Source organism: Stegostoma tigrinum, chromosome 3 (assembly GCF_030684315.1).
Source record: "Stegostoma tigrinum isolate sSteTig4 chromosome 3, sSteTig4.hap1, whole genome shotgun sequence".
Taxonomy (NCBI): Eukaryota; Metazoa; Chordata; class Chondrichthyes; order Orectolobiformes; family Stegostomatidae; genus Stegostoma; species Stegostoma tigrinum.
The window spans coordinates 39,405,981-39,427,731 of record NC_081356.1 but is presented as its reverse complement, the minus strand read 5'-3'; the positions used below and the strand labels follow the sequence as shown (position 1 = coordinate 39,427,731).

The following is a 21,751-nucleotide window of genomic DNA, read 5'->3' as shown; positions in this document are numbered from 1 at the left end:
TGATGTAAAGATGAACAATGGTCAGCCAGGGCACCAGGGAGAATTCCCCCGTCCTTCACCAAGACGGTGCCTTGGGGGTTTTCATTTCTGCTTCAGAGCTGATGGGGCCTCAATTTAAGGTCTTCTGCTGGAAGACATCACCTCTGGTGCCACAGCTGTTCTTCAGTATGACTCTTACACAGGAAAATCCACGAGAGAAAAATACTCAAATGCGAATACTGCACTCTGAAGTAGAGCTGTGCACATGACAGGTACTGTTTTTGAATCACTGGCCACAAGTTCACAGCATTGCAGACTCTCTCAAGTGTCTGTGCTTTTGAAGCAAGCATTGAGGTCTGTACGTCCCCGAGTAGCAAATTCTCATTTTAAATCCACCCTAGTGAATACTAGCTTTCAAACTGATCTAAATGTTTTACCCAGTAAGAGAGTTTTTAACAGACATGCTGATTCACATCCCAACAGCTGCACGTATCCCTGAAACTCCCTCAATAGAGACTATGTGGAGAAAACAGATTCAGATACTTCTACAATATAAACCTAAGCTCAACAGTTGATATAGCAAAGTGTCAAAAAGCATACTAATAATCTAAAGACTGGCAGAGGTGGGACATTTGGAACATTGTAAAAAAAAATCTAAAATCCATCTGCTTAAAATACAACAACAAATACCTTTGCTATTTTTTTTAAAATGAGTTAACTGGCAGCAAAGTGGTGCCCTCCATAGAAGCAGATTGTGAGGGCCAGGATAAGTTTTTCCATATCTTTATCCTGTGCCATGCTTTCGGCAATAATTTCATTCGGCAATAATTTCATTTTTTTTAAAAATGCAATCCAACATTGACATTTCCTTCTGTCCTCTTCCTTTCCTTTGAGCCATCCAGAACATCACTAATGATGTTTATTAAATCTATTATGGCTAAATATATTGAGCATGATGTGCCTCCTAATTATGATTTGCACCTTACTTTGTTCATTCTCTCTCCTCAGCACTTCACCATTTGTTACTTTTCTGGTCCTGATGACTCTTACCATTCTCCTCAAACCCACATTTAAAATCTATTTAACATGTCCATTTCCTCTTTCTGGAAGGCCCATGTCTGACATCCATGAAAACCAAGTTTTCTTTTGTAAGGACTGGTAGACTTATGAAGATTCCACTTTGGAACATGTCCTAATAGGATAACTGGGCCAAACCTCAGCAATAAGAGTGAAGTCATACATTTTAAAAAAGGAGAAACAAAAATATGTTGCTTTAGCATTTTATAATTTCATTCCCAGGGCATATGCAGTTTTTCATTTTTTCTCTTATTTTCTTGCATTTACTATGTGTGTGTGTCTTCATCAATCTTTCCGACTTCCACTACTGACAGATTTAGCCCTTTTTGGGTCTCTGCATCATCTCAAACATACCAGTTTCTTTTTAAAAGAACTTATGCACATAGTTTTAAAGAGTACAACGGGGAGAACAAACATATGTACCTTCGCCATCTTAATTTTCCATCTATTTTCCCTACCTTATTAAAATTCCTATTTCTCATTGTGTCTTCGGATCTCAGCTAAACTGCAAAACTGTAACATAACTGCCCATTTCCTACTTTTGATGTTGACTGTTCATTCCAGCAATTTCAAATTTCTTTCAGATCTACAGCGTTTGAATTTTTACTTAAAAAAAGAAAAGTTTTGATTAGGTCCCATAGAGAGGCTAGGATCTTTACAACTTCTAACAGGCTTGGATGAAGCTTACAAGTCAGCTGGTTACTCATTTCCTTCAACAAAAGGATCACCTTCAGTTTAGCTAAACCTCATACTGGTTCCAAATAGCAAGACTAGGGGTTGTTAATAAGGTCAAGACAACAACAGCTAATCCTGTCAGTGTCTCCAGCATTCCATAGTCAAAGTAGATAAACCTGAAGGCGGTGGTAAACACAGATAAGCTGTTAAAGCATGTGGAATAGCTTCTTCACTAGGTGAAGTATTGAACACAAAAACAGGAGTGTAATGCTGGTATACATAAAACACTGGCTAGGCCATAGCTGCATTTTTATGTACAGTCTAGTCACCCCATTACTAGAAGGACATGATCTCCATAGAGGGCATAGACAGGAGGCTTACAAGAACACTGCCAGGGCTTAAAAATTACGGCTAAGAAGAATCCTTGGGCAGGATAGTGTTGTTTTCATTAGAAAAAAGAAGGCTGAGGGCTGACTTAATTAAGAAGTATGAAATAATGGAGTGAGTGGACAGGGAAGTCCTGTATCCCCTAGTAAGAGGTCATTTACCAGAAGGCACAGATTGAAGGTGATTGGTAAAGGATTCAAGGGGACTGGAGGAAAAAATGTTTTCACTCAGGTGTCTGGGATTCACAGTCTAGTTTGATGGTTGAAAGAAAAAACCCGCACAACATTTTGAAAATGAATCTGGGTCCGCATCTGAAGTGCTGTAATCTGCAAATGTACAGACCCAGGCGCTGGTAAACGGGATCAGAACGGGTGGTTTATTAGTTTATTCAGCTACACAGACACAATAGGCCAAATGGCTTCTTTTGATGCACGGCCTTTTGTTTTAAACAGTTCAACAGATGAGAAAAGGCAGAGGTAAGTGGACCACTCACTTCTCGTACTTCCTCACTCAATCCACCAAAAAAAAAGTAAAATTCAGCCCAGCTTGTGCCAAACAAACATTTCCAGAAGAACTGGAATTTGTAAACAAACCAGCAATCCGATTAATAGTAATAAAAGGAGATGTTGCAGTTTGGTCTACTTCAGGAAGGGAAAGGATATGATTAACCTACCTGGGGTAAAAAGGCTGTTCAAGTCACGTATTATGACACGAAATGAAGGCCTGAAGTCTGGATCATAATTCATGCAGAGATTGATGAGATTAGCCAGCTCTAGCCACTTGGGTGCAGGAAGTTGATGCTTATCTTCATAAAATTGCATTTTCTGTCCAAACAAAAAGCACAGTTCTAAAATAAGTTAAAAAAAATTCAGTATTATTTGCCACATAACTTCAGGAATGGTCAAATCTTTTCTCAGCTTCAAATGAAATTATTAAAAATTATATATAAAATATACAAAGCGGATATATATGGAAAATATACGGAGCTGTATCTGTTACTATTGCAAGTGACATCAAGTGTATAAAGTAAGGTGCGTCTGCTAGTTTTGCTGTACAATGAATCCGAGATTTAAAGAATCATAGAATCCCTACAGTATAGAGACAGACCCTTCAGCCCAACAAGTTCAAACTGACCCTCGGAGCATTCCACCCAGACCCATACCCTTTGATCCCTTTAAATTATCTTTGACCTAAAAAGTAGTTGGAGAAATTTCATACTTGGATCTTGTTTGTAGAAAATGGTAATATTTGCATGAAATCCTGTCTTTTCTTCCTGAAGATGCTACCTGATGTGCTGTGTGTATCCATAGTTGTAATTCCCCTAACCCCTTTGATATATACAATGTCATGTGCAGGCCCTCACCAGGAGTGAAAAGAGACAGTAATTCTTGAATCATGGACCTTGCAAGTAGATGTCATTTGCCAGCCACTGTTCTCAAACTGTAATAAAAGGTAGCTTGTATTTGCATTCACTATAACTAACTTACCCTCGTGGAGTCAAATGGACCCAAGGGTTTATCTCCACCACTGCAAATCTCCCACAAAGTGGCACCAAAACTCCATTTGTCTGTTGCCAGGCTCAAATTCTTGGGATCCTCAATGCATTCTGGTGGCACCCAGGGAATCCGTTCAACGAGAACTGCAAAATGAAACAGTTTATCACTGTGCAGACAGCAGGCCAGTGAACACTAAGGCACCAAAATTAATTTGATCACAATACTATACAATGTGACACACAAACAAGCATAGGCTTTTGGATTAAAAGGGAATGAAGCTGAACACAGGCTACTGATAATCTCATTATTTGAACAGAGGAAAAAAATCTCCATACATTTAGGCTACTTAGTTTCTGCATGAGGATGAAGGCTCCAAAAATGCTGCCTCCTCTAAATCCTTCTGATGAACTGGGACAGAGCCTTTCAGAAATTACGTTTATTTTCACAGTTTCTCTTATCTCTGGCAAAAACTTCATACCAGTGCTTGTTTTGTTGAATAACTGGAAAAATATCTTGTGGTGCTGTAATCAAGTAAAATACTGACATATTTTATTTGTAACTTACTCACAGAGACAACAATGCATCTGGCCCATTTGAATTACACCCGAAGAGATCCTTGGATGCTAGTGCAGGATCAGTTCCTTCTTACATGTAATTCCAGTCCTACACTGCATTTGAAGGTTTACTTCACACATTGATCACATTGTGCCAGAACGAGAATGTTCAAAAATGACCTTTTACTACCTTTAGCCTATTATTTAATGTAAATTAATATTCTGGGTAAAACATCTTCTGCACTGTTAATACTTGTAGTCATCTTTGGAAGGTCACCTTGCAGATGCAGCTTTGTGGCTATGAAATTTAAACAGCTTCAGTCTTTCCCCATACCACAGGTCGAGTGCACACTTATGGCTCTTCACTTCCTTGCCTTTGGTCCTCTCAGTGACCAGACGGAATGGAACATTCACAGAGCAAACTCATTAGAACATTATGGAGTTTGATCATTATCTCGAACAATAATATTTCTGTAGATGATAGAAATGGGATGCTCAATCCAAAAGGTCAAGGATTCAAGTCCAAAGTTGGGTAAAATTTTCTTGAATATTTTCAAACTTGCTCATTGATGATACTTCTCAGTTTAAAGAAAGTCAAAGTAGATTTTACAACAATTTTTTTCTGAATTTATCAAAAGTTGGGAACCTTGTTTAATGAAATTTCCTGATTATACATTTTCATCATTTATTGAATCATTAGAAGTTCTACAGAGAAACCAGTTGAAAATACTATGTCTAGATACAAGAACTTGCTGCTGGTTAAGAACTGCACAGTCCTAAAGTGAGTAATCTGAACTTCATTGTTAGCTTCTGTCAAATTAATTTGTTCATTTTAACCAATCAGCTGACAGTCTGACATTGACAGAGACAGCGACAGCAGCTGTACATATGAAACAAGCACTTCTCCTAGTGTTGCAGGACAAATAAACACTGCATTCAACTATTGACATGTGTTTTGTTTATGGCTGATATGGTTCAAATGAAGGGAGAATGGGACTTGGAGATAATGGGAACTGCAAATGCTGGAGGATTCGAGATAACAAAGTGTGGAGCTGGATGAACACAGCAGGCCAAGCAGCATCTTAGGAGCACAAAAGCTGATGTTTTGGACCTAGACACTTCATCATGAAGAAGGGTTTAGGCCCAAAACGGCAGCTTTTGTGCTCCTAAGATGCTGCTTGGCCTGCAGAATGGGACTTATCTGGATATATCTTCTAAATAGTCTCACAGGAACATCTTACTTGTTGAAACATTAGGATTCCATGGGCACTTATCAACAGTATTCCTTTTCAAACTGAACTTGAGGAGAGAAGGACAGAGGCCAAGATGGAGAAACTGTTCCACAGTGATTCCCATTTGAAGGGAGGTAAGTTATCAGTTTGCATATTCAGTTTCAGAAAATACATAAAGCTTGGAGGAAATCTAATAAAAATAGCAAAGCCTATTAATTAAGCCTAATAACATTCTTGGTAAAAAAAAACCTTCTGCACTGCTGGCAGGAGGTTGAAGCATGTAGATAATGTCAATTCTGCATCTAATTAGAACTAAAATGTATCCCCTGGTAACACTCCCCAAAAAGATCAAAAAGCCTCTCAGTTGGAATGGCATTCCTTGGGAAAAGACAAACAAGTGCATGCACTAAGGAAGAAATAACAAAGTTATTGAAGTGCGAGAGGAGGCCATTCAGTCTACCATGCCTGTACTGGCTCCTTAGATGAGCAATACTGCAGATAATTGAAGATGAATAGTGCCCAATGAAAAGAACAGCCAAAGATGTGACAGCAAACTTGAGGAATTCATTCCAAATACCTAACTGTGGCTTCAACAATCCAATCTGGTACACAGATTTTAAACACACAAATTCATGGAGGAATAGTAATACAAATTTTGTTCACATCAGGCTATACAACCGTACGTGCTTGGGTTTGGGAGTAGGTACACAGCAGGGGATCATTAGTGTGGACATTTGAAATGGAAAACATGGAAACAACATGAATTAATGTTGAGGTCATCAATAAGCCTTTGTGTTAACCCAAGGTTAGGTGTCCATGCAAGGATTTCCAGTCTGGCTGAAATACAATGCCACTTCTGATGTGCAGAAAGCAAATTTCCGATCAACGTGTGCTGTGGAAACTTGAATGAAATAAGGCAGGAGTTCATTACAGCACCTTTTGACATAAGCAAAACTAAAACAAAACCCAAAAATGTATGCATGCTCCACAACTGACTTAGTTAATATCGATTAAAGCCTGGGTCTAATTAGAGAACCTTACCATCTTTTGGTAGAACCATCATACCGACTCCAGGATCAGCAAGTTTTATGAATGGAGGGTTTCCAGTCTTCCTGTCCTCTTCCCTGATCATCAGGACATTCTTGGCACATACGTTTCCATGGACAAGGTTTCGGTCTTCCTACATTTAGAAGAAGTGTCAGAATCACACAAATTCAAGAATAAAATGGCTTCATACTTGAAATTCATGAGTAACATTCCCGAGGTGAAGGGCTTTAGCTATAAGGATAGACCATTGCGGATTCAACTGATCTCCTTGGTAAAGGACACATTGAGACAAAGTTTCATAATGGTGTTCAAAGTATGAGTCAAGATATACATATCTGGAGAAGGTGAAATTGTTCCCATTGTTAACAGGATCAAGAACCAGGGGGATCACTTCAAAGTGACTGGCAAAGAATCACAAGAAATAGGACCAGGATTAGAGCATGAAACCTGTTAAAGTTACTCTACCATTTGATACAATTGTGGCTTAACTTGGGTTTCAACTTCACTTTCTCAACTGTTACCCACATCCCTCAATTGCCCAACAGAGACCAAGTATCAGTCTATCCCGAGTATAAATGTACTAAACAAGGCAGTATCCACAACCCTCTTATTTATGCAGTTTAAAAGATCCCACAAGCCTTTGAGTGAAGAAATTTCTCCCCATCTCAGTCTTACGTGATTAGCCCCTATCGTGTGTCTCCCTGTTTCAGATTCTCTCGTTAGCAGAAACTAACTGTTTCAATCCTGTCAAGCCTCCTTTGTACATTTCAATGACATCACTTCTCAATCATCTATGTGCCAATCAATATTGACCAAATTTATTCAGCCTCCCAATGCAGAACAATCTCTCCTCCAAGGCACCAATCTAGTGAACTTTCACTGTGTAGCCTCAGATGCAAATATATCTTTGCTTAAATATGGACACCAAAATTACACACAGTTCTCTCGGTGTCTTTCACTAAAATCACTATTGCAGCATGGTTTCATTAACGTCCATCTCTTCGTTCAAATCATTAATATAAATTGTAATTGGTTAAACACCCAAAACTGACATTTGCAGAATTACACTAGTTAGTGGTTTCCAACTTCAGAATGCCCTACTTATGTCGACACTTTCCTGCCTATTAACCAATCCTTTCTCCATGCCAAGAAATTCCTCAAATCCATGAGCACTTATTTTGTTTATAAACTTACTGAATGCCTTTTGGAAATCCAGACGCTTTAAATCTACTGCTTCTCGCTTCTCTACTCTACAAGTTAGATCTTTGAAGGACTCTAACAAACTGGTCAAATACAATTTTCTTTTCATAAAACCATGTTGGATTTGTCTAATGAAGTGTCTAGGCCTGAAACGTTGACTCTCCTGCGCCTCCGATGCTGCCTGTCCTGCTGTTTTCCTCTAGCTCCACATGGTATGGACTTGGATTTGTCTAATAATATGATTATTTAAGTGTATTGTTAGGAATCCTGAAACGGTGTAATAGTGCCAGCACATGCTTAATGACAGACACTGTGCTACCTAGCCCATAGTTCTCAATTTTCTTTCTCCCCATTCCTTCAACATATGGGTCATTTGCTAACTTCCAATCTGTTTGGACCATTCAAGAATCGAGGAAATTAAAGCATAGCTAGAGCTTCGACAACTTCTGCAATTCTCTTTTAGAGCCCTAAGAAATAGGCCACAAAGGTTTTGTCAGATTTAATTTAGCTTAATATTTCTGATGTTTCTCCCCCGTCAGCTAATATTTATTTCCTCATCCTTTTAGCACACAATTAAAATTCTCAGGTGTATAACTTCTGCTTCTTATCATGCAGAACAAAATATTTGCTCACTATTCCCATTTCCTTCTTCATGATATTAATTTCTTCTCTTATGCTTCTGAAGGATCAAGTTCACTTTTAGCTACTCCCAAGCTTCTTACATACATGCAAAAATTCTTCTAATCAACTTTTATGTTCGTAGCTAGTTTGCTCTGTTGTTTTTTCTGTTCAGCTGTTTGGTAGCTGGTTTATAAAACACTTGGACTTGTTGGTATCTCTTGCAACGTTATAGCCTCTTCTTTTAGTTTAATACTATCCTTAACCTCTTGAGTAAGCCTTGGATGGATTTTTTTCCAAGTTTTATTTTTTATCCAATCAACCTGGCCTAGCTCTCCCTTCATACCGCTAATTTGCTTTGTTTAACTTGAAGCTTCTTGCTTGTGATTGGATTTTGTCACTTTCAAATAACATGGAATTCAATTGTGCAATGATCACGACTTTCCAGGGAAATCTTTTATAATGAGCTTACTAATTAAAGCTGCCTCATTGAATAATATGAACTAAAATAGCTTTAACCCTAGCTGGACCTACAACCTGTTGTTCCAGGAAACATTCATTAAAAACAAACATTCTAAAAACTCAACTTTAAGATCCCCAATGAGTAATCAATAATGAACAATGAATAATTCACACCATGTGAAGATTTATATGCACTAAGTAGTCACAGTCTGGAACACACTGCCTGTGTGTGTAGTAGATGCAAAAATCAATCATGCCCTTCAAAAGTGAGCTGGAAAATTATCTGGAGAAGGAAAAAAGATGCAGTACTACAAGGGGCAAAAAAAGAAAGACAGGAGAATGGAATTGGCCGAGTTTCTTTGCCAGAGCTAAAATGGACAGGCTGAACAGGACATGGATGGATAAAACAATGGTTCCAAGATCACTTTTGTTCTTCCTTCATCCTTTGGTATTTAATAAAACTGTGGACCCAACACAGACTAGAGGTGAGGCATGTGACCGCAATGCTGAACATTTTAACTTCTTTAGTAAAAACCAAAAGAACTACGAGTGCTGTAAATCAGGAACAAAAACAAAGTTGCTGGAAAAGCTCAGCAGGTCTGGCAGCATCTATGGAGGAGAAAACAGTTAGCGTTTCAGATCAGTTGAGCCTTCCTCAGAACTGATGGTGGCTGGGAAAACGTTAGTTTACATGCAGAAAATAGGCAGGTGGGTGGGGTGGACCCTACCCCACCCACCTCCCTACTTTCTGCATATAAACTGATGTTTTCCCAGCCACCATCAGTTCTGAGGAAGGCTCACCTGACCCGAAACGCTAACTGTTTTCTCCTCTATAGATGCTGCCAGACCTGCTGAGCTTTTCCAGCAACTTTGTTTTCACTTCTTTATTTTTCTAATTTATTTGTAGAATCCTGTACCCAAATATCTTTGTTTCTAAGGCGGCACCGTAAGTGGCAACTTTGTAAACTTTTCACTGCAGTCACGTCAATACGTGACAATAATTCTAAATATGATTTTATTATAGTCCCGCTTTGAAAAATGATAACTTGAGGTGTGATACTCTGTCTATACTGTTGTAGGACGAAGCTAATGGGCTTAACCTGTTGTGTTAAAGAAGAGGTAGCTACAGAAGAACTGGAAATTCTAAGAGAGAAAGACTGTTTAAGAAGACATCCTATCCAAAGACAGACAAATGAGGAACATCAATGAATAAAGAGGGACAGGAAGAAAGGTGAGTTAGCCTGCAGTCACTAGGCAAATGTCATGCATTTGAAATTTGCATATTTCAGCAGTGGCTTTTAAAAATTTATAAACTAAGTGGGCAATGTGGTGTGAAGTGCAAAATAAATAAGTGATCTTCTAAATAATGTAAGTTCATAAAAGCTCATTACTTTGTTCAGTATTAGTTTCAAAAAGGGCCAGCGACTGGACATCTAATACACATTTTGATTAAGAATGCTATATATCTTAAAGCTTCTTTGGCTGTGTCACATTTGCCAGCAGTAAGCCAACTTAAATACTTACTTAAATAATCCTGAACTACATTATATCCCAAAATATTCTGTGGAGTTGCATTTCCATCCAAAGTGAAACATGCCATATGGAGTCACTTAAAATACTGATTTGAAAAATAAAATTCATTCGTAAAGTAAAAACAAAAAAAAACAAAATTAAAAATGCTGACATGGGATAATAACTTTCCCGGACAGAGGATGCAAGAACATGTGCACTAAGCCAGGACAATGAATGTATTTGGGGGAAGTGGAATGAACCACATGTCATGCTGCTGTAACCCCACCCCTCAGGGCTGTTCTCCAGGCTCTACACTTTGCAATAGCAGAAGTTACAGGCTCATTACCAGTTCACAGACTTTTCAGGAAGTCAGGGTAACAGCAATAGACACTTGATTTTATATATTGGCTTCCAACAGATGAAAAACTGGGTTATGCTTGGGTGAGGCACATTATGAAACCAAAAGAAACCAAGGAACAGCACATACAGGAAATCAGAGACAAAAACAGAAGCATTGAAGAAACTCATTCGTTCTGACAACATCTGTGGAGACAAAAACAGAGTTAATGTTTCTAGTCCCGTGACCTTCGTCAGAACTGAGAAACGGTGGTATATATGTTGATGACTGAGGTGGATTGGGAAGGGTGGGGCAAGGAGTGAGATGAATAGATGGAGGCAGCGTCCAGAGACCGGGGTGGGGGTGGAAAGAGGTGGAAAAAAAAGGAAGCAGACAAAGGGCTTGTTAATAGTAAGCCAAGCAATTAGTAAATGCTGAATACATGATAACTGGAACAGTAAATAGCTGAAAATGGGTTAACTGTGCTGGGAGTAACCCATACAGATATGGACCAGGAGTTGTGGGGGAGGCTAATAAACGGAGTAAGGTTTTCACAATTTGAATCCTGAAGCCCTGTAATCTAACTAGATGGAAGATGAGATGCTCCTCCAGTTTTCACCGAGTCTCGCTGGAGCATTGTAGTAGGTGCGAAACAGAATGTTGGCACGGAAACACACTGGTGTGTTGAAGTGTCACTCAACTGCAAGTCTGGAGTCATTTTTACAAACTGAACGGAGGTATTCAGAAAAATGATCACCCCAGTTTGCGTTTTGTCTTTCCAGTGTAGAGGAGGCCACATAGTGAGCACTGAACTCCGTAATTAGATTGAATAAAGTGCAGGTAAACCATTGCTTCACTGGAAGTTGTGTCTTGGGTCTTAGAGAATGAGTTGGTGGTGGTAAATGGACAAGTGTTGCTTCTTCTGCCGCTACATAGGAAGGTGCCTTGGGTGCGTGGGAGGTAAGTTGAAAGTGGAGGAGGAGTGGACCAATATGTCCCTGAGGGAGTGGCTCCTTTGGAATGCTGGCAAGGGAGGGGAGAGGAATATTCGTCTGGTGTTGGCATCACACTGGAGACAATAGAAATAGCAGCTTATTTTATCCTTTGGATGCAGAGGCTGGGGTGGGGGGGGGATGGAAAGTGAGGCCAAGGGGTACCCTGTTGTCATATGGGGGAAGGGAAGAGGTGAGGGCAGAAGTGAGGGAAATGGGTTGGGCATGGCTGAGGGCTCTGTCAACTGTGGCAGTAGGAAATCCTCAGGTGAAGAAAAAGGTGGAAATTTCTGATGCTCCTCTGTGGAAGCGGACATCATCAGGCCAGATGCAGCGGAGATGGAGAAACCAGGAAAATTGGAATGGCATTGATTTAGGGCGTGTGGATGTATAATCAATATAACTGTTGCAATGGGTGAGTTTGTAACAAAACCACCTGTGCTAATGTAGCTCAGCGGTTAAATTTGGTCTGATTAAGGCATTAATGAAGTACTTTGGGATATTCTACTCTATTAAAAGCAGATATGTTTCACAGTGACACAAACGTTAAAAACTAGTTATATGATACTACATTTTTAAAACTGTTGAAGCGCTATTCAGAAACTTCACTTACTAAGAAGTGCATTGCCCAAGCCAGTTGTTTTGCCACCTCTAGTTTCCACAGGATGTTCACGATGTTTTTGTTTCTCTTCAGATATGTGTCCAATGATCCAAACTTCACATACTCCTGAACCATGATATCTGAAAACAAAAGCAGAGGGAGAGTGAGAAAACATATCCAGCATGAAGTACACTAAATAGCTCAAAGTTGAAGGGCAGAGTTCCATTTCAATAGTTCTAACATCTAAGAGATAATCGTGATAAAAGGAAGCAGAATTAGAAAGCAGTCACAGAGCAAAGCAGGCATAGCATGGCATGTCACTCTTGCCAGTGTCAATCCCGGAGTCAGATCAGTTATTTCAGACCCATCTGCTTCTGAAAGACTCCACCACTGTACCCAGAAGCTATTTACCTTAAAATTAACAAAGTTAGGCATATTCAAGGCTGAATAGATAGATTGTTTTAAGCAATCAAGGGTTATGGAGAAATAGCAGGAAAACAGAGTGGAGGGTTATCAGATCAACCACGATGTCAATTAATGATGGCGCAGACTCGATGGGCTGAATGGCCTACTTCTGCTCCTATGTCTTATGGATTTATGGTAAACAACATTACATTCTGGTAACAAAGAACTGTGAGAAAACTTTCTACTTTCAGACAATTAAATGTTTTTCTTTGAATTTCTGATGCAAAGTGGAAAACAGCAAATGGTACTTTCAATAGGAAAACCCTGGGAATGATAGTGCAAACACTGGGAATGATAGCTGTATTTCTTTTTAATGGGGGAGGGTTGGGTGGACAGGAAAAGGAGTGGAATTTACATCTACCCCTTCACATTTTGTTCCGATCTATTCTGTGCCGTTTGCTTGCAGTTCACAGAGAGTCCGTCATTGCCTGGCAACCAGGAGGTTCACCTCCAGCACCTCTGCTCCTCACAATTCGCCACTTCCATTACTGGAAGGCAGTCCTTGCCTTAGCACAGTATGGTTCAGAATTGCATGCAAGTGCCCATCACCTCATGCAGCTTGACCCTCTTAGCAAAGATACATTAGGCTCCTTGGCCTCTGTGTAAAATGGGAACTAAAGCAAATGTACAACATTCCAAGCAGGCTTGGCAGGGTAAATGCTGAGAGGTTCATTTGCCAGGCTGGAGATTTGAGAGGGCAGGCATAAGTAAATGACAGGGTAGACAGGCTGTGTTGGTGAGTGAGACCATGAGCGAAACTCAGTCAGAAACACAACCCCTTTTCCTCTTCGTCCCTCCTAGCCCCACAGAAATATTTCTACACAGGTAGTGGGGACAGGAACGAAAGGCAGAGCGAAGTGAGGCCAGCTTAGTGTGTGCTCCCACCAGAGGTGAACCAAGGTCAGCGTTAATTAAACCCAATCTCTTTACTTGGTCCCGATACATACCTCCTACCTAGTGATCAACATGTAAAGCCTAGTCTGTCTCTCTCTAGCTCTGCTTCTTAACACAAGGAGAAGAAAAGGTTTCACCAACTTGTTGGAATTTTTTAATGGCCATGTTGTTAATTATTCATTTCAGCAATCAAGTTATCACTTTGGAATTTTTCAGGAGCAGGAGTAAGCCATTTGGCCCTTTGCCTTTCTATATAGCCATGGCTGATCATCTGACTCGGTTCCCTGGTCCTGCTATCTCCCCAAGCAATTTGATTCCGTAAGCTGAAAGAACTGTATATCATTTTTTTCTCAAAAAAGTTAAATATTTTGGCCTCAACCACTTTCTGTAGTAGAGAATTCCACAGTCCACGATTCTGGGTGAAGAGATTTCTCCTGATCTCAGTGCCAATTGGCCTAACTGATATCTTTAGACGGTGATCGTGGTTTTTGGCTCCCCAGTCATTGGGAACATCATTTTGTATTTATTTGCCATCAACTTACTTTCAGTGAATGATGTACAAGGATACATGGGGGTGATTGCATTCCCCCTTTCCAACCTATCCCCATTCAGACAATAATCTGAATAACTGTTTTTGTTAATAAAGTGGATAACCTCACCTTTATCTACATTATATTTCAACTGTCATGCATTTGTTCAAAACACACTAAAGCACCTCTGTATCCTCTTCCCAGCTTTGTACCATTAATTAAAATAATTTATCCTGTCGCGGAAAACCTTATTTTCTTGACACTTGCGCACTGTACCCATTCCCTCCGATCTCTGAGTGAGAGAAAACTGCACTGTGTCTACCAGATCCATGCAAAAAGGTTGGACAATCCTGTTATAAATGATAAACATATTGCAGAAGTGGAGAGAGTAAACTTTAAAAGGTTGTGTATGAGAAATTGATTTAACAAATAAATACTCAGAATCTTCTGTATTAGGTAATTAGTTTTTGTCTTCCTCAGAATTGGACCTTACAGATGTAAATATTTAATTTTTGGTCATTAATTTCAGTGAACACCGTTCTCTGAAAAATCCTCCTCCAAGAATCTTCTTGCCTCTGGCATTTCAATCAGATATTTGTACAAATTCTGATGAGAAAGGGGTGATTACCTGCATGTCTAACAACCAGTGGCATGAAAGCAGAAATAAAAAACTTCAGAACTGCTTACTTACTTTCTTCACCACACACGCAGACTCCATAATTCAACACCAAATGCTTATAGGACAGTTGGCTCATCATACTTGCAGCCTCAAAGAAGGACTGTAAAAGAATCCCAGAGACAATAAAATATTTTTGCTATCTTAATAGCTACTGTATTTGAAATTTGTCCAAGGATTTGACATTTTTTGTATTGTGAAAGACACAATGAAGGTGCTACATCTTTTTTTTAAAGATTTGTCCTCCTGTGGTTTCCTTGCATTCAATTGTTGCCTCGCTGTTAAAGATAGTTATAACAACTATTTGTTATTTAATCTCAGTAATTATTACATATTAAGGAACAATATGCTTTTCAATTAGATCAGAATTAAAAACACAAGTGAGGTCAGTGCTCTTAAATGCTCGGAAGCATCCTGCATTTTGAACACCTCTATTAGAACACCAAGTCCTCACTTAAAGCTGTGGGCTCTACTCCTGAAAACCATGTTGTCAAACAACTTTAAGTAAATCACTGGTTCCCACTGAAATTAATGTTAAAACTGAAGTTGGGTTCTTTCAAACATTTCTGCCTTCAAAAAAGTATATAGGTTGTAATACTGTACCAAATATATGCTATACTGAGCATTCCTAGCTCCGAAAACTTGCGGAATAAAATAAGTTACTAAATATAAAATTAAAACTGTACACTGAGGTATTTTAGAACCTTTCTCAGAAGAAAAAAGACAAGAACATTTTTAAGTTTGAATGATGCACACTGTCAAATAACTACATTCATAAATAACATGACCTCTAAAACCAAATAAATGAGAAGTTAAAACTTTTAATATCGCATTATAAGTATAAACATAATGCAATATAAATGAAAATTCTGTCAATACCATGAATATTAAAAATACACTCATCTGTAGATGGAGTGTAATCAATTAATCAAACGATCAGTGTAGGAAACAGCTCAAATCCAGAACGACACACATTGACCGACTTCTGCCACAAGAGAATCCCAGGACTTCAGTGAGAGTTCAGATTGGGAGCACAAGACGAGAAGATGGCGATAACGAAGGCAAGAAAAGAAGTCAGGATTGAGAGTTTGGAGGGTAGGAGGTAAGAGGTAATGAGATCAGGAGTGGGAAGAAAGGAACGAGAAAAATGGGAGCAATGGCAGAGATGGAGAAGTCCCCAGCTGTAGGAGCAGATGCTGGGGATCTTTAGAAGTAGGAACAAAGAGTGGGAGCTTCAGGATGGAGTGTGGGAACAGAAGCGCAGGAAAACCATTTACAGAGTGGCTGGCCATAGAACAGAAGCTTTGCGACATCAGTATGAAAATTAAACCCACAATGTTAAATGTATTGTCATTATTTTATTCATAGAGTTAAAACAAAACTACATTAACGGAGTCAACTTTAAACATGTCTATCAAAGGTTTGACGGGAAAGGAACAGTGGCCAAAATAAAAATCAGATATGTAACTGGAAATCTTTGGAATGGTTTAGATGAAAGAATTCGAGTCTCTGAACCTACAGCAAAACTTACTGATGGGACACTCAGCATCAGCAAGCAAATGAATTATAAACTCAGCTTATTCAAATCCTGTCATAGGGAGGTGGGGGGAGGAGAAAAACACGCTTGCCTCATTAATTCCCTCACTCGTTCCACCACTGACTTTCAACAAACGACACATTGGGTTTGGGTACAGAATAGGGGAGGTGGAAGGGAATGACCCTGAGGCTTACCATTTGTCACTTCACAGCAAACTTAACAGGTTTACAGGATTGAAACAATACATGCTGTTAAGAGTGCAAGTTTCTCATCTGAAGAAGTGACAGGCAATTCAATGGTTTGGTGAAATTGCAACTTGTATTTTTCAGTTGAGGGTGGAATGGAAGGGGAGAAAGAGTTCCTGACCCAGAGAGCTTAAAACTGGTCAGAAAATCATTGACAGAAATGGAATATGATGTTTGTTTTTATACATCAGAGAAATTTTAGTTCATGTACAAAAAAAAACAAAAAAAAGTTGAGATATTTCTTGTGATCCACTTTGCTTGAACTTCACCTCCAGAAAAGGTCAACTCCAAAACTGAATGAAATTATCAGGCAGCAAAAATGCAGTGATCCTCTTGTTTCAATTGCATTTCATTTTTCCTGTCATGCTGCTGTAATAGTTCTTGGTTCTGAAGCCACGGCAGCCTAACGCTGGGTTCTATGCCAGAAGCAAACCAGTCAAACTTTAACTTTTTGAATTAAATAATGGCAATACATTTAACATTACGGGTTTCACTTTCATACTGTTTGTCACAAAGCTTCTGTTCATAAGCAAGCAGAGGGCACCCACAGTTCTCACCAGCCCAATGATTTGTTACAGAGGGCACAATGTTCAGTCACTGCAACTTATGTTCTTTCAATTCATTCATGGAATGCAAGCATCACTGACAAAGCTAACATTTTATTGTCCATCCCCAGCTGCCCATCAAGGAGGTGACAGATGGATGTTCTGTAGTTTGCAGAGAGCAGGCGCTGTTAAGGTCCAGAATTTCAGGATTTTCAAACAGCCAAGGTGGAGGGCCAAGCCAAATCGGGATGATGTACGACTTGCAGTGGAACCAGGAAGTCACTGTCTTTCCCAGCAGTTACAGCCCTCATTCTCACTGGAACATCAGTAGTAAGAGCAGGTTATAGCTGCGCACATATTTACTCACCATTTTTCTCTTTCCCTTGAAGCTCTGACCAAGCAATAAATGAACAATCTTACGTGTTGTAGTTGTAGCTTTTCAAAAAAGTGTTGCAAGAACACCAGAATGTATCCAGTAGCTGGGAAACACTGCTATCTAATTCATCCTGATGATCTTCAAACAAATGGCAACCATTTAAAAAAAGGCATTGAATTAATTTAGCATTAACTGATTTTGCTGGGTTCCATTTTGCACGGAAAATAAGTACTCAAACCTGTTGTCACACAGGAGGCTGATTACTTGTAGCAGTGTCCTGCCATTTGGCGATCACAGTTTGGCTTTTTTTGGGACGTATTGCATTATTTTTTTCAAACTGGTTTTAGATTCCTGCTTATTTTCTTAATTTGAGTTTTACCTCTCTTTTCAAACTTCAAGAGTTGGAAACTGTGGAATATAAATCAACAGTTCATCCAGCAATGAACACACCTTGGAATCAGGATTGGTGAGAAAATGGATATATACACGTAAGAAAAGATAGGAATAGGTTACTGTTCTGGGCACCCTGTTTAAGTGCTGGCATCCATCCAAAGGTCAACTCCAAAACTTAGTTCAATCCTATTTACGTAAAGGATCCTTAAGGATTACAACTGGCTTTACATGAAGGGTGGCACTGCAGCCTTTGACGCGGTTGATCTGTCTGTTCATTTCAACACCACCTCTTGCATTTAAGTAAGGAGTCTTAGTAGATACCCCAAAACTGAGTTTTATACTGGTCTACAGATGGAATGTTAAATTGAAGTATCTTTGTTTGTAAAAAAAAAACTTGCATAATAATATTACATTTTCTGGAAAAAAACACTGCAAAGTTTGAAATTGCTTTAAAGACAAGCATACCTCAGAGTAATTTCTGTGCGCTTTTTCTAGGACCTTTAGTAGAACCTCCGTCTCGTATCTTTGACCATAGTCTCCCACTTCTACCCGTATTCCTTTGAAGATTTTGGTGAATGTTCCTTGCCCAAGACTTTCGCCCTGTGAACAAAACAGCACAAAGAAATCATGCAGGAAAGTTTGTGTTACTAATCTTGTCAGTCAACACTGCTCATCAGTAATTATACTTAATTCCTTTAGATTAGATTACCTACAGTGGGGAAACAGGCCCTTCGGCCCAACAAGTCCACACCACCCCTTGAAGCATCCCACCCAGACCCATCCCCCTATGGCCCACACACCCCTGAACACTACGGGCAATTTAACATGGCCAATCCACCTAGCCTGCACATCTTTGGACTGTGGGAGGAAACCGGAGCACCTGGAGGAAACCCACGCAGACATGGGGAGAATGTGCAAACTCCACACAGACAGTCGCCCGAGGCTGGAATCGAACCTGGGTCCCTGGTGCTGTGGGGCTGCAGTACTAACCACAGAGCCACCGTGCTGCCCTTTCAAGATTTAACTTTATTTTCTCACTCCTGTTTCTCACCATTCGATACCCTAGCAACAAAAAAAAACAAAATATTGCAGCAACTACAAGGATTCCACCCTTTAGAAGGAACTATAATTAACTACACTTTTACATTAAAAGGGCTATCCTAAATCAAGTTAAAATGACTTCTCTAAACAACTGCCTAATGTAAAATACTTCCATTTGCCCCATTTATCTCCTGATTCATTGTTTCTTTTTATAACCTTCCATGGGGCATGTGCATAGCTGGCAAAATCAGCAGCTGTTGCCCATCCCCGATTGCCCAAGTGGCTTTCTCAGCCATTCTGCAGGGCAGGTTAGAGGCAATCACATTACCGTGAGTCTAGAGTCACATATAGGCCATGTTGGGTAAGGATTGCAAATTTCTTTCCCTTAAAAGGACGTTAGAGAAATGAAATGGTTTTTACAGCAATATATGGTAGTTGCCGAGGTCACTGTCACTGAGACTAGCCTAATATCCCAGATTTATTTGTTGAGTTTAAAACCTATTAGCTGCCAAGGGTTCATCTGAACCAAGGGTTCCCAAAGCATTAGCTGGTGATAGAATCATTATGACACCGTCTTTCCAAATGCTTTAATCGTGAGTAATACATTCAAGCAGAAATTACTGGATAACAAAGGGTGCAATCTCTACCCAATTCTCCTCAGTTGCACAGACACTTAAAAGGTCAATACAAGGCTCCAGCTTTTCTCCCAACTGAGAGAGAGTTCACTCGGTGATGATCAGGGATTTAACACATGTACAGTTATGGTTCAGAACTTTGTGGTAATCCATTATCTCAGGTCTAACTCAGTGGACATCAGCATTCTGCACAGGAAGGTGTTCAGATTGAAGCCCTTATTAGGTCCTGAATGCTAATCAAGGAACACCCTAACATGGTATCATCACTGAGTTACTTTAAGAAATACTGGCACAAAATTCACTGGTTATCGAACATCACTGGGAAATTAGGTCTAATTCAGGTTTAGCATTCCAATTTTGACATGTCCTACGAGGATGTGAAAATGACAAATTTCAGAGTTCTAATTTGTTCTGCTTCCAATGTGCAGAATCCTGTAAGTGATTTTTTAAAAAGCAACATTTTAGTTACCGTAAGACAATAGGCCAGTTAGCTTAACATGCATCATCAGAAAAATGACTGAACCATTTAACAGGATGTAATTGCAAGCTCTGTGATCATTTAAACCTTTCATACTGGATGTACTAATTGAATTAACGTTTTTGATAAATTAAGTTAAGTATGAGATGAGCCAGTTCAGGGTTCACTGCATTTTGTTACATCTGTGTGTTTAAAGAGAAGGGTGCTGGATTTATGCAGCTAAACACTTGTTTCTTTAAGACAAATAAAGGTTTACGAACTCCACAACATTGCAAACACAACATAAATAACAAAACAATTCCTTGCCAGCTTCTGTTCTTAGTCAATTGGAAAACAGGACTATTCACATTCAGCAATACATGTCCAACAACTTACAAAAACCAAATCTTCTTTCTTGATTTTGTGAAAAACCATTTGGCAGACATTGTGCCTCTGCAGCATCGGAGATGTCGGCACATCAGATGCACTGTTACTTCTCAAGACCAGAAGATTAGATTTATCTGTAGATATATAACAATGTGTATACATAAAAAGCAAACCACTAAATGAAACAAACACAATTAACTTTTTCGATTGCATAAACACATTAACTACAAATATTTTTCCTCTTATTGACTAGATGTTTATTCATTCTCCCCAAACAAGGAATTTTCTCCTTTTTCTTGGATTCCCTGCCTGCTTATTTTCAGAGTGATGGGACGCAGGCAGCCATCTATTGAGAGACCTGTTAATGTTAATTTTGACCAGGCACCATACAGATTCAATATGAATTTTCAACAGGACGTTGGGTAAGTACTTGAAGGAGAAAAATTGCAGGACGACGTGGAAATTTCAGGAAAAAGTCGGATAGCTCTTCTATGGAGCTGCACAAGATTAAGGGGTAAACTGGTCTCCAAATTGTACCAAGGTTCCCTCATGCTTCTTCCAAAGCTAATTATGCATCAACACCAGGCAGCAAATTTAAATGAACTGTGGGTCTGAGAGCCAGTTATAGGCTAATGATTAATTGATGTTTGCTTCCAAATAATGACTGATTGCACATACGGCCTGACGTGGTGATTCAGCCCCTCGAACCTGTTCCTTTATTCACCTGGATCATGGCTGATCTTCTAGCTAAACACCATTTTCTTTTGCTGTCCCCACAACCCATGATGCTTTTCCCATCCAGAATTTGATCAATGTCACTACTGAGTAGACTTAATGACAGAAACTCCACAGTCCTCAGGAAGAATTTCAAAGATTCACCACCGAGTGAAGAAATTCCTCCTCTTAATCAGTTCTAAATGGTCTGCACTGTATTCAGAGACAATGTTTCATGGTTTTTAGGCCCTCTCCACAACCAGGGAAAATATTCTTCCTACATCTACTCTGTTGATCTGTGAAAATTTTGCATTTCTGAATGAGCTCACCTTTAACTTTTCTAAACACTACAGAGAAACATCCATTCTCTTCAGGACAATATCACCATGCCAGGAATCTGTTCTCAGGAAGGGTCACCTGACCTGAAACATTAACTCTGTTTTTTCCTTCACAGATGCTGCCAGACCTGCTGAGCTTTTCCAGTAACTTTGATTTTGTTCTACGTTTTTTGTATACTCTACGGTAAACATTATCTTCCATAAGTAAGGAAATGAAAACTGTACACAATACTCCAAGTGCAATCTCCCCACAGCTCCATAAACTTACAGCAAGACTTCTCTGCTCCCATTCTTAAATACTTCTGCAGTAAAGGCCGACAAATTACTTGTCATTTAAGGAAAGCTCTGC

General features: G+C 39.4%; 1 protein-coding gene across 6 annotated transcripts in view; it reads right to left on the bottom strand.

The window, feature by feature from the left end:
• LOC125450808 (tyrosine-protein kinase JAK2-like) overlaps nucleotides 1-21,751 on the bottom strand; it is a 242,818-nt gene that overhangs the window by 22,333 nt on the left and 198,734 nt on the right. For all 6 annotated transcript variants that reach the window (XM_048527020.2, XM_059644500.1, XM_059644501.1 and 3 more), the window contains 7 exons: nucleotides 20,360-20,484; nucleotides 18,296-18,430; nucleotides 14,750-14,837; nucleotides 12,182-12,309; nucleotides 6,442-6,580; nucleotides 3,606-3,757; nucleotides 2,792-2,942 (listed from right to left, as the gene is read on the bottom strand). In XM_048527020.2, the coding sequence (XP_048382977.1) occupies nucleotides 2,792-2,942; nucleotides 3,606-3,757; nucleotides 6,442-6,580; nucleotides 12,182-12,309; nucleotides 14,750-14,837; nucleotides 18,296-18,430; nucleotides 20,360-20,484 (918 nt within the window). The remainder of the gene's footprint in view (nucleotides 1-2,791; nucleotides 2,943-3,605; nucleotides 3,758-6,441; nucleotides 6,581-12,181; nucleotides 12,310-14,749; nucleotides 14,838-18,295; nucleotides 18,431-20,359; nucleotides 20,485-21,751) is intronic.